The sequence below is a fragment of the Daldinia vernicosa genome (assembly GCF_022497035.1).
Source record: "Daldinia vernicosa strain CBS 139.73 unplaced genomic scaffold F5Y00scaffold_76, whole genome shotgun sequence".
Lineage (NCBI taxonomy): Eukaryota > Fungi > Ascomycota > Sordariomycetes > Xylariales > Hypoxylaceae > Daldinia > Daldinia vernicosa.
This window is the reverse complement of record NW_025953992.1, coordinates 39126-52078: the sequence shown is the minus strand read 5'-3', so window position 1 is coordinate 52078 and position 12953 is coordinate 39126. Positions and strand designations below refer to the sequence as shown.

Genomic DNA, 12953 nt, shown 5'->3' with positions numbered 1-12953 from the left:
ATGACTGCCCGGGAATCAGATGGAGCCATGACTTTTCCTAAGAAGGGTATAGATCGAGAAGTCTAAATGACCCAGAAGGACCCATGCTTAGTTCGAGAGTCCGATCAATTGAAAATTTTACATGGCGAGTTGGCGAGAAAGATGAAAGAAGAGGTACTACCCCGTACTTCGACCGGGATGACGCATACGGCATCGCCGGTCTCGGGGGTAATAGTAGCAGATGCGGTAACAAATAAGATAAAGATAAATATTCATGGGTGCTGGAGGGTGGGTTATGTGTGTAAACGGGAACGGGAACGGTAACAGTAACGGTAACCGGATAACAGGAGCAGAGGTAACAATTAAGTGTTTTCAAGGTTAAGTACCCTACCTGTTGGGGCCTACGCCAAAAAGATTTCCGCGGGATGCGACAGACTAAGAAATAGATAGAGATAGAGAGACACTAATAAGCCAGACTAATAAGAGAGAGAGAGGTATTTACCTATACTACCAACCTGCGCAATATAGAGACATATAAAATACCTAAATTACCTAAAGCTCCGAATAATCCGCATCTATCAAATCCCGGATCTGTCGACCTAATCCCGGATCGTTCCATAGTGTCGGTTGACTAATAACGAATATAGTTGACTGGCTTTCGCCAATCACTTCGCGAGAGTATATTTAGGGATATCGTGAAGACGTCTTAGTCCCTGACGGAACGAATATGGTGACCGTCGGTGTCCTTGCTCTCCAAGGGGGCTTCTCGGAACATCTCAGCTCCCTTCGTAAAGCAGCCACACACATCACAACTCCGTCGTCGAACTTCAACTTCATCGAGGTCCGGACGCCAGAACAGTTGGCCACATGTGATGCTCTAATTATACCCGGAGGAGAGAGCACCACGCTATCTCTCGTAGCCGCACAGTCTGGGCTGCTGGAACCGTTACGCGAGTTTGTCAAGTAAGTCTAATACGCATATACGACGCCCAGAGGAATGACACAAAATCGCTAATCTCGGGGTTTGGCCGGCCGCATAAGAGTAAACAAGAAGCCAACTTGGGGCACTTGTGCTGGTCTTATTTTCCTGTCTGAACAAGCGAGTGCCGCTAAAAGAGGCGGGCAGGAATTGATCGGAGGACTCAATGTCAAAGTCCATCGCAATCATTTTGGCCGTCAAAAAGAAAGCTTCGTGACGGATCTAGACTTGCCCTTCTTATCTCAGGGAAGCGACGGAGTTAAGGCTGCTCCTTTCCCCGCCGTGTTTATTCGAGCTCCTGTTGTAGATCAAGTATTAACAGGCGACATTACGTCAATCGACGACAAGGCGGAGAATATAGCGCCAGAGGTCGCGACGCAGAATTCTGGAAACAAAGCTCAAGCTCTCAGAGGAAAGGTTGAGATCTTAGCTACTCTTCCCGGACGTCACGCCTCCAATAAAGCTGCGGCGGCGTCGATTGAGGGTACTGATACTCAAGCAGTGACACCTAAAGGAGCAGGAGATATCGTCGCGTTAAGACAGGAGAACGTATTTGGAACGAGTTTCCACCCGGAGCTAACGGATGATATTCGAATTCACGTTTGGTGGTTAGAGCAGATTGCGAGGTTGCACGTATAAACGAAAGAATTAGACTTGGAGATATTCATGAAACCGGGAATTAATATTGATGGAGTGGTGGGAACAGGTAGTACAGTGTTGTACGCGTATATGTAATGTGAGTTATTGTATAGCGGCTCCCAGGATTATCTCGAATTCGCACTCTTTTTCTAGGATATATGATATTTCCATCATCACCCGCATACGGAATCATAAAGATTTCTACTGACATTAGAAATAGTTCAACATCGGCTTTCTCCATCAATTACCGTCTCCCATCCTAGTAAATCCGGAGACTCCCGAGATGCCTTAGGATAGATAAGGCGCATAGAATAAGCTAGTTGAAAATGTGATGTGTCTAACTTTGCGGGGTACATCGGGTGGGAGTTCAAGAATGGGGGGTTATACTTGGGTTCCGTATACCTACCTTGTTTTGGAACAGGGTATTGATAGACGGATAGACTCTGGCGAGTACCAATCTAATAAACTTGAGTAGAGGAGGCACTCGACTGTCGGCCAAAATACTCGTGATAATTAGACAATTTTACATTGGATTCGCATCATTTGGATATTAGGTTACTATTCTAATTACCTCGGCCTCGTACTCTATTCCACCATGGGTAAGAAAAAGGTGCTCGTCGGGTGAGCAAATACCTAACCTAGTTTCATGGATATTAAGATATGAATAACTATCAATAACTAATAAAGCATGACACCAGGTACGGAGTAGACATTGATGCTGTAGCCGGTTGGCTTGGCTCCTACGGGGGCGAGGATAGCACTAGCGACATCAGCAGAGGTTAGACCTCTTCCCATGTTATAGTGATTAAACTGCGTATCTAACGCCAATCGTCCCCTTTCAATTAGGACTCTGGGCTGGTACGATTGGAACCCGTCGTCTGCTCAAACTATTCGACAAGTATAAAATCAAGGCGTCATGGTTCATACCAGGTCATTCGCTTGAGACATTCCCGGAAGAATGCGCCATGGTGAGAGACGCCGGCCACGAGATCGGTCTCCACGGATACTCTCATGAGAATCCGGTCGACATGACACTTGAGCAACAGCGAGATGTTCTCGACAAGACGTATAGACTTCTTACCGAGTTCTGCGGTAAGCCGCCGAGAGGTAGCGTTGCGCCTTGGTGGGAGACGAGCAAAGAAGGGACAGAGCTGATGTTGTCTTATGGTATTGAGTACGATCATTCTATGTCCCATGAGGACTGTCAGATGTATTGGTTGCGCACTGGAGACTCATGGACCAAGGTAAGCGCGACGAGGTCATTTACGATTTACTTAATATTGTATCTGGTGGTGAGTTGGGTATTTCTGAATGCCAGCTAATCCTATCATAGTATGTCATAACCATTCCCTTAATTTACAGTTAGTGTTTGGAGAGCTGCGGATATTTATTGACCCTGAACCTGCGATATATATGGGAATACTGCTAAGTTATATCAGGATCGACTATAATAAAAAAGCCGAAGAGTGGATGAAGCCCCTCATTAAGGGGCAACCCACAGGCATGGTGGAAATCCCAGGCTCATGGTATATCGACGATCTTCCTCCTATGATGTTCATGAAAAACTCGGCCAATTCGCACGGCTGGGTTAATCCGAGGTTCGTGATAGACTCGGAATATTATTATTTCTCGGGTCTAATTACTAGCATAGGGATATTGAAGACATATGGCGTGACCATTTTGATTATTTTTATCGCGAGTACGACGAGTTCATCTTCCCGATGACGATTCACCCCGACGTATCGGGCCGGCCGCACGTCCTCTTGATGCACGAAAGGTTGATCGAGCACATCAACAAGCACGAGGGGGTAGAATGGATGACGTTTGCCGAAGTAAGCATTGGTTTATAAATGAGTCTATTTGTTTAGTGTTGCTAACCGTTGAAGATGTGCGACTACTTCAAGAGTAAGAATAAACCACCCGAGGGAGCTATGATGCCCGCTCCTCCGGGGGAGATCCTTAAGAATTCGGATGAGTAATTGAGGTGATGAACATAGACGGTCGGACACTAGAGTACGCTTATACCTAGGTAGGTAGGTAATAAGCTGAACTATGAGGAATCTCTGCTGGAATCGCCTCTTGGTTAGGTGTAAGTGGTAGTAATACAGATTATTAATTAAGGAATCAGGCAAGATTAAAGAATGTTTACAAGCCAATAATGAGGTTATTCCGACCCTTGAAAATACTTGGGGGCATGTAGGAAGCCAGGTATCTATCCGGTAGTAACTCGGATTAATCCTTAATTACTGATCGTTTTCTTAATTAAAGAGTAGCACCTCCTGGGTGTGAGGAGGTGAAGGCTAGCACTACCTAATACCTATTAGTGCACATGTCTCGAATAATGTTATCAATAACGGTGCCGATTGCGAGGACTTTCTCTTCTTCGAGCTTCCTTCCAACTATTTGCACCCCAACCGGCAGGCCACGCTTGATCATCTCCTCCTTTTCTTGAGTCCATAGAACATTATTCCACTCATCTAGTACATTCCTCGGCGTGTGGTTCCATGGCGCGAAGCCATCGACAGAAGATATTCCGCCTGCTGGGATAACCAGAACCGAATAGTCTAAGACGTTCCATATCTTAGTATATCCCACCCATCGACAAGCGCGATGGGGGACAGCTGTATGTGGCATCGGCGGCATCAGCACGACATCGACCTGCTTTCCTGTCTTTGGTGATCTAATTCCATTCCATTTCTCGAGATACGCTTGTTGGAGCGCTATTTTACGCTTGTTCAACTGCCAATAATCGTAGACAGAAATGGGCTGGCCTTTGTTGACCAAAGCTTCCACGTGGGGAATAAAGGGTTCTCCACCAGCTTGAACATCGCGGCGGATATCTTCGCCACCGTCGGCCGTATAGAATTCATCCTAAAGACCACGAATATTAGATATCAGAAAATAGAGGTAGACGATCACGAAAGATGTTATCTAACCATAACTTGGATGCACTCGGCGTGGAGGTTAGAATTCCATTCAACGATGTCATGACCGGCGTCCTGCAGCCACTTCACCAGTGAGAGAAGTACCCGCGTAATCGGCGGGTGTGGTCGGACTACCCCGTCGTCAATAAGCAGGCCAATTGTCAGCCGCTTAGACCCGAAATCCTCGAAGATTTCTTCCCTCCATGGTATAGGTACACAACGGGCGTCATGTTTCCAGGGTTCTAACTGGATCAGCTCTTTCATCACTAGGGTCAGCGACGGCAGATTTCTCATTAGTGGTCCTACCGATGAAGGAACATGGTCTTGCCCTTCGGTTGATACAGGTACTCCTTGATATGGGAGACGGGAGCTCTAAGGCGGATCGTTGTCAGTTAAGGCTTTGCTTTCAGGCGGTTTTAAAATAAGAGATATCTTACACTCGGCTTGAACCCGTATAGACCCATCATATGGGCAGGTATCCGAATACTGCCACCAATATCTGTTCCCCAACCAAGAATACTCCCATAAAGGGTTAGTAGCGCTGCCTCGCCGCCTGTCGAGCCGCCGGGCGTGTAGTCCTTACAGTTAGGGTTCGTGGTAAGGCCCCAAAGCGGATTCTCAGTCTCACACCACTGTAATTCACGGTCAGATATCAACTGTCTTGTAGCGCCGAAAGTAAATCTGGCCTCACCATTATGCTCTGAGGAAGATTCGTCTTGGCCAGCACAACAGCACCGAGTTTCTTTAGCAGCGCGACAAGAACCGCATCTTCAGTCGCGGGATTGAATGCGCGGCCAACATAACCGAGTGTGCTATCGTAGCCTTTAACATTAAATTGGTCTTTAAGGGTAACGGGAACACCATGTAGCGGTCCGATAGCATTCCCGTGCTCTTTTTGATACTCATCGAGTTCACGAGCCCACGCCAAGGCGTCCTCGAAGAGAATTTCAGTAAGACTACCGCCATCGTTAGCCAGCTGCCGACCGAAACCTCATAGTCAACAGGCAACCAACCAATTCGTCTAATATTATCGAGAGAGACACAATCAATATATAATTTACAGCAACATATCCGAGTGAAAGGCCGTCTACCTTATTATGTGCTGCGACAGCCCTGTCGAGATGAATCAAAATTAGCAACTTCGAAGATCATCGAATTTCGACTCAATGTACGTAGTAAGCTTCACGGAACCTTTCGATATATGCTCCCGTCACAGCTACAGAACTTAGCCGGCCAGAGGCAAAGTTACCGACCAACGTCGAAATATCCTCGGTGTATAGCAAGGCCTTGTCAAACTATCATTCCAATCGATTTCAGCAACCACGACAGTTATAACAAACGCAGTTTGCTCCTCAAATGACTTCTTACATGTGGGATATTGTCTGCAATAGCTAGTGCTCGCTTTTGAGCTTCGCGCTTCAAGCGGACCTTCTCTTGCCATCCACCTGAGATTTCCGCCATTACGCGATGATCTTTTCTTTACCAAGACGTCGAATTCACCAGAATGGAGATAACTATATGATCATGTAGCTTAACTTATTTCTCATTAATGTACCTAAGGCACTGTGTAAGGCTGGCTGGCTATGAGGGGTATATTTCCGGTGCCAACCCGTCAGCCCGTCGGCTTCATAAGCAACGTGCTGCCGATATTTGAGAAGTCTGCAAGAGATAGGCTGGAGACAATGTCTTGGCAGATATCAATACATACTGCGCAACATGCAGCCTACCTTATCCGTGCTCTCTACTACTACATATTGTGTATGTATGTGTATGTATGTGTATGTACATAAAGTGGTGTGATATTTGACATTTTAGACAGGGATATTCAGCAGCATATGTAAGTGGGTTGTCAGACGAAATGTACCCTAATGCCGGTACCTGGATAGGTTAGGTATAGTACCTATGTAATAGGATAAGGAGTACAATACATAAGTAAAGAATGGGGGGAATGGGGGAGGGGCAAAAGGCAGAAAAAAACATTTCAGGGGGGTTTATTATGGATAATGATCTTCCTTATTCAAACAGTTCGAGGCAGGTCAAAAGCTGATAATGACAAGAATGGCAATAGTTCTAGAACAAGTCGAAACAACCCAGTGTTTTAATGTCCAGTTACACGTCGCTTTCGCCTCTTAAGCCCCCATATGTTTTTCTATACTTATGTACAATATGTACTTCCCCCCTTGTCCCCCCCAGTTTGAACTAACCCGACCAGCCCGACCAGCCCGATCTAGGGGACCCGGAGTGGTTCGAGAATGGCACCAAACCACCTGACAATGGCCTGAGCACAGTGCGAATTAATATTTTTATAACTTTATCTACTCAAGTGAAGGACTGAAGTGAGCTCTCCATTCGTTCCCTTGGCCTACCAGACCTTATACAAGATCTTACTTTGGCTTTCAAAAAGTCACCAGACGGAACGCTGTTCGCCGGTAATACATACACAGTCTCCATTGAGACTCAAACTCGACTCACCTATCCCCATTCATCAAATCAATCCATCTTACTGATCGGACCAACCGTCAACGACCTACCACCACCACTTCACCCAAACGCCGCCTCGTTACTCTTTGCTACCTCAAAGCAAGCCACCTTGCTATTTATTGTGCTCTGGTAGAAGCCTTTAACGTACTCGCATGAAATAAATCTTGTCTAGGGAATTTCCACCGGCGCCATGCTCGTAGATGAGGTAAACGGTGTGCGACAGAACGGCGACACCAACGGCAGCACCAATGGCGAACTTAATGACCACGGTCCAGCCAAGCGCCGTGAAACCAACGGCTCACGACACAGCTCCGAAGTCTGCGTCGTCGGAGCTGGGCCTGCCGGCTTGATGTTGGCGTAAGTTGCATTTTATTCCCGTTTTTCCTTCTTTTTTTCCTTTTTTTCCTTTTTTTCCTTCTTCCTTCTTCTTTTCCATCCGTAGTCTATAGTTATAGAATGAAACGAGAAAAAAGAGTAAGGCCGTTGTGGTCGCCACCGTTATCGTCTTCATCTCTAAAATACCCTCCCCAACGCCTACGCTTACATCCAAATCATGCAGCACTTTATTAGCTAGATTCGGCATCAGCGTCGAGGTCATAGATGAGAGGCCTGATCAGACTCAAGCTGGTCGTGCTGATGGGTTGCAACCCAAGACGATAGAGACCCTGCGTCAGCTTAGACTCGCAGATGGTCTATTGATGAGAGGCGCTAAAGTGTATGACATATGCTTCTGGGAAGCTACTGCAAACCGCCGATTAAGACGCCTGGGTCGTGAGATCCACTATCCGGCGTTAGTTGTTGACCTTCTCGATGACTACATCCTCCTAGTTCATCAGGGGGTTGTAGAAGGGGTCTTCATAGAGGATCTCGTAAAGCGGGGTGTCCAAGTGAAGCGCAGTCATCAATTTCAGACTTTTAAACGACAAGAGGATGACGCAGGCTTATTAGAGATTGAGTGTAAGGCCACAAGTACCGGGGAAAAGGAGACGACGTTATCCAAATACATAGTCGGATGTAAGTTGCAAACGAGTCTACACATTTCAGATACCCCTGACTGACATTATTAGGCGATGGCGCCCGATCTAAGGTGCGAACCTGCATACCAGACACATATTCAGTAGGCAAATCTCATGAATCTGTGTGGGCGGTACTCGATGGAGAACTCATCTCGGATTTCCCGGACCTCTGGTCTAAAACGGTCGTCTATAGTGAGGTGCACGGTTCCATACTTATTGTTCCGCGGGAACGGGGCACTACTCGATTTTACGTCGAGATCAAACCGGACACCGAGACCGGTAACTTACGAGAACTCGGACAAGAGTTCGTCATGAAGCGTGCCAAGCAAATCTTGGCGCCGTACTCGGTTGAATGGCGTACCGTGGAATGGTTCGGTAATTATCAGATCGGACAGCGAATAGCTAACAAATTCACCGACCCGAATCTGCAGGCGTTTATTGCCGGAGATGCAAGTCATACACACTCACCTAAAGCCGCGCAGGGTATGAACACTAGTATGCACGACAGCTGGAACCTTGCGTGGAAATTGAACCTCAGTTCGAGGGGTTTAGCTAAGCCGGTTCTGCTCGAATCATACGAGATGGAGCGTAGAAAGATTGCTCACGACCTCATCAACTTCGATTATGAGCACGCTAATAAGATGGCCGGTGGTGACGCCAAGGCCTTAGCCGAGAACTTCCGCACGAACGTGCGATTTATCTCAGGAGTCGGCGTCGAGTACGATCACAACGTACTTAACCATCCGTCCAAGCGCAGTGGGGGCGAGCTGAGACCGGGATGTCTCGTTCCACCTGCTAAGGTAACACGATATATCGATGCGAATCCGATCGATGTCCAGCTTGACATTCCCATGTTAGGCCAATTTAGGGTGTATTTCTTTGTGCCAGACATCCACAATAGCATGCCGTTCCTTCAGACCTTCTGCAATGGGTTGACAAGGCAGGACTCATTGTTTAGGAAACTGAGTCAAGCCGCCGCGGCCAGTTATTTGGAAAAACCACGAACACCCACTTCCGAGGACGTTTATATACGTTCGGAGAGATACACAAGCGTGAGCGAACTCACCACGTTTGCACTTATTAGTAAGAAACCCCTGATTTCTACCTATTCTACGTATTTTTTCACAGGATGAATTTAAATAAGCTAACCCCTTATGCAGCAACGATGGAGAAAGCTAGAGTTGAGATCCAAGATCTACCCCCTCTCTTCGCTCGAAGTGCATGGACATTCTACCTGGACAATGTGCCATACTTAGACACGCGCAGACAGACGTGCACGAGCAAGTGGGTAGGAACTCTGCAGAAAGACGAAGTCTCCATCGTGATCCTACGACCCGATGGCTACGTAGGATCGATTAGCAGATGGGATTCGCTGGGCGTTAACGCTGGTTCTACGGCAGCCGATTGGCTCAATTCTTATTACGACGGATTCCTTAAGGTTCCTGACGAGAAAGCGAGGTAATGTTAAGCTACGAGCATAATAAGGAGGGGGGTGATTTGAGGAGCAAAATGCGTGCGTAACAATGTCTATGGGTTAATTTTTATCAGCATTTCGGCAAGTTGTACGGTATACTTCACATTGGTGGCATCCAGGGGTTACATGCACTCTTAATTCACACTTCCCTTTTCCTTGAGTAGGTAGTCATCCTCACGAGGCCCCCCTGATTGTGTTTCGAACTACTCATCATAGTGTAGATATTCTCGCCGTAGAATTTTTGACGTCTAACTAGACCGTTGTCTCACGACGAACAGCTTTGGCCTTTATTTTTATTTTTATATCGTGCGTCCATTCGAAATACATGCACTCAGACAGTAGTATCATCAAACTGCCCTATTAACCTCCACGGGATCAAGCCTTTAAGCACGGTGACGCCGGCATGCACGATTCCCCAGCGAACTTTACTCAATACCTCTGCCATAACCCACACCAAACCGCTAGTCCGCTTCAGCCCCTGTATTTCAGGTAAACCACGAACCCCCGCTTCTACCATCGAGTCTAGAAGCATCCGCATCTCTGCTTGAGCATCCCACACTAGTTCGCTATCATCTTCGGGACTGGAACCAAACCCCTTGGCACCGGTGTGATGAAATGTCCATACCGTCAACGTGGCTAAGTAAAGACACCACGGTACGTGGAATAGGCCCATGGAATCGAAATCGACGAGCGTCTGCGATGCGCTTTGGAGTAATTGGGCCGCGTGCCAAACTGCCGCCACCGCGCTGGCAGATTCGTCGGAATTGTCAGATCCTGGGATCGTATGGCTCATAGCCCATCGTTTCACGACCTTTTCCGAGCGGATAAAGTCAGTTCGTTGGACGGACCGCCCGAGAATATGTCGCGCGCCGGCAAAAATTTGTATGTCGAGGAACTCCGAGTGTAGAAGCGTATGAGCTGCATGGTATACAGCCACGTACGCGGTACGCCAGACGCCGAGTTCGACTTTTGCGTCTTCGGAGACGGTGCCCTTTCTCATCTCCACGAACGTGAGGTCCGACAGGTGCAGACAGAAGTTGTCGAAGTCTACTTTCCACTCGTGGTAAGCGTTTCCAAGACGGTTCTGCCATCGGCCGCCCTGCGAGGAGATGACGCCGAGACTGGTCTGGTCCCGCCGCCGCATGTCCCAGAAAATGGACATTAACCCGTGGAAGATGAATATTCTTGATAGGCCATTGAGTCGAGGGCAGCGATGCGTGTCACGCGCGATGTATGACTTCAGTGCTAGGAGGTACATCGGCTCAGGGGCTGTGGAGAGCGAGACGCGTGACCACTCGGCGGCTGTAGATGCCTCCCATAGTGCTTGGTTGCAGGGTAGAGGGACACGGAGCTCGAAAGCTGACATGCAGAGAGATTGGCAGAATAGGACGGCGTGTTGGGTATCCCACATGAAGCATAGAAGAGCCAGCCTGGATATTTTCATGTTAATAATCATAATGAATAAACACCGAAGTCCGCAGGATATTAACCTTTTTTTCTCCTCAGCCTCTACCCATTGTCTCCAGCTACAGTCGTCGATCAAGTTACCCTTATCATTGTCTTCGTGTGGGCGAACTGGCCGGACCGACTGGCAGTCAGACCGCCTGATCAGGTTGATCAACATCCCGTGAAATAGGTGGCTCATATCATGTTGCTTCTGGCCTGCTCTGCTTTTCCCGAAACATTCGACTAGTAGGATTGTCTGGAGCATCCAGAGGTCCGGTTTAGGGTTGAAACTCGCGTGAGAAAATACTATTCAAGGTTAGTCGTGATAGCTTTAGTCTCTTAACAAACGTAAGAGACAGGAGTTCCTGTTCGCTAACTATGGCAATAATTGATAGGAATACTTACTTGATGGGCGAATTACATCATGTATACATACGGCAAATTGATGTGCCTCTTTCTCGGAGTCTAATAGTGAGAATTAGCAATTCCTCGCTATACAGGTAGGAAAGACACAGAAATCACTCACAGGTAGCCCCGAGTAGAATCATGGACAGAAGTAATAATGGCTCATTTTGGCTTGGTTCAAAGGTGGCTAGGTGTATCAACGGATATGCAGTATTAAACCTGCTAAAGTATAGGTCTAAGTAGGTTTGTAATGAAAGCTGTGACATCAGCGGATGGTTGACGTCGAGAAGGGAGCCACTGGGTGCTAATGGTCTTGCGGCCTTAACCGTTTCTAGAATCTGGCTATATGCGTAATCGTCTATATACGGTAGACGGTTTGGTGGTTGAAGAGTAGCCAGTGGTCGCTCGAATTCCGTCTCACCAAAGCCATGGGGCCCCTGATAGGCTTGCTTGGGTGCCGGCGAGAGACTAACAGCAGTTCTATCTGAAGAATCAGGACTTATTGAATCTTGGGTACTCCCTCCAGAAGGTATACATTCGAGAGATTCCATATGTGTCAATGATGTCTCGGTCATCCCCCCATCATATGTCCTAACACCAGGAGAGAAGTTGTCTTGACTTGAGCTCACAGTCGCATGGTGTTGAACGCCGGAGTACATAGCCAGAGATGGAGTAGAAACATACGGGGTATGCGAGACGGCAACGCTCGGGACATTGTTATCTAGACTAAAGAGCCAATCATAATTTACTTGTGTCGTATAAGGCATGTTAAAGGAACTTGCCGTGTCCGGCTGGAATACCTCGTCGTAGTTTATGTCGAAGAAGGGAGGCTGGGATGTCTCGGGCGCAGTCCAATACCCGCTATTACCATGAGAGTCGAACTGCCCCGTTGTAAGCGCGTAATCTGGTAAAAGGCTATTACTATGGCTATGAGTGAAAGCCGTATTCGCCGCGGGGTCGTTGTCGCTTTGGTGGTCTGAGTTATGAGTCGATACTGGAGGTGAAATGGGACCTTCTACCTGAGACACGAACGTCGCTCCCACACTACTACTGCTACTGCTACCATAGGACGTATTCTGTTCTACTGGCTTCTTCTGGACGATCTGTCCGTCATGGTCTTTCCACATACGCTTGCGTGTATTCAAGGTTCCGACGCCTGCGCCTCCAGCTTCTTCATCCTTCTGTTTATGCCGGTTCATATGCCTTTCTACACAACCGTGTCAACCCCCGTAAATCTTAGACGGCGATGAGGTTCTCACCTAGAAGGTCCTGACGCTTGAAGTGGGCGCGGCAGCGCGGACAGGTTGCATCCCCATCGGTATGGTTCTTTTGATGACGATGGAGGTGCTCAGACCGTGAGAAAGATTTACCGCAACCGTCATAGGTGCAAGTGAACGATCGCCTGGTGCTACCGGCACCCTCCCGAGTTCTATTACGCTTAGCTCGCTGCATACTGCCCAGCCTCGTAATAACCTAGCAAACTCAACTAGTTGGCATTCACCACTTTCAAAGAGTCTTGTCATGTGGATCGTCTCGGAAGACGAAGAACCCCCATTCTTATCCTCCCAATGGATTTCAGAGGAGGGAGGAGGGAGGAGGGAGGAGAGACG

The 12953-nt window shown here is 47.7% G+C and overlaps 5 protein-coding genes across 5 annotated transcripts; 3 read left to right on the top strand and 2 right to left on the bottom strand.

The window, feature by feature from the left end:
* The first annotated feature begins 505 nt into the window (after nt 1-505).
* On the top strand, nt 506-1956 carry F5Y00DRAFT_200772 (pyridoxine synthesis protein PDX2). The gene is made up of 3 exons (XM_048005338.1): nt 506-942; nt 1021-1694; nt 1818-1956. The coding sequence occupies exons 1-2, from the start codon at nt 707-709 to the stop codon at nt 1595-1597; spliced, it is 813 nt and encodes a 270-aa protein (XP_047860305.1). The 5' UTR covers nt 506-706; the 3' UTR covers nt 1598-1694; nt 1818-1956.
* A 236-nt stretch (nt 1957-2192) lies between these two features.
* On the top strand, nt 2193-3576 carry F5Y00DRAFT_266619 (family 4 carbohydrate esterase; the record flags this gene model as incomplete). Its single annotated transcript, XM_048011965.1, has 7 exons — nt 2193-2218; nt 2296-2375; nt 2444-2841; nt 2931-2958; nt 3057-3195; nt 3249-3429; nt 3484-3576. 7 exons carry the CDS (start codon nt 2193-2195, stop codon nt 3574-3576), a joined length of 945 nt encoding a protein of 314 aa, XP_047860304.1.
* A 331-nt stretch (nt 3577-3907) lies between these two features.
* On the bottom strand, nt 3908-5982 carry F5Y00DRAFT_256055 (amidase; the record flags this gene model as incomplete). The annotated part of the gene is made up of 6 exons (XM_048010355.1): nt 3908-4468; nt 4534-4893; nt 4959-5153; nt 5213-5497; nt 5694-5816; nt 5890-5982. The coding sequence occupies 6 exons, from the start codon at nt 5980-5982 to the stop codon at nt 3908-3910; spliced, it is 1617 nt and encodes a 538-aa protein (XP_047860303.1).
* A 1210-nt stretch (nt 5983-7192) lies between these two features.
* Nucleotides 7193-9480, top strand: F5Y00DRAFT_256054 (FAD binding domain-containing protein; the record flags this gene model as incomplete). The annotated part of the gene is made up of 4 exons (XM_048010354.1): nt 7193-7359; nt 7562-8016; nt 8070-9101; nt 9179-9480. The coding sequence occupies 4 exons, from the start codon at nt 7193-7195 to the stop codon at nt 9478-9480; spliced, it is 1956 nt and encodes a 651-aa protein (XP_047860302.1).
* Nucleotides 9481-9487: 7 nt separating this feature from the next.
* Nucleotides 9488-12947, bottom strand: F5Y00DRAFT_200685 (fungal-specific transcription factor domain-containing protein). The gene is made up of 5 exons (XM_048005337.1): nt 12603-12947; nt 11465-12550; nt 11344-11403; nt 10983-11244; nt 9488-10922 (listed from the first exon to the last, which is right to left on the bottom strand). The coding sequence occupies exons 1-5, from the start codon at nt 12793-12795 to the stop codon at nt 9824-9826; spliced, it is 2700 nt and encodes an 899-aa protein (XP_047860301.1). The 5' UTR covers nt 12796-12947; the 3' UTR covers nt 9488-9823.
* Nucleotides 12948-12953: the final 6 nt, after the last annotated feature.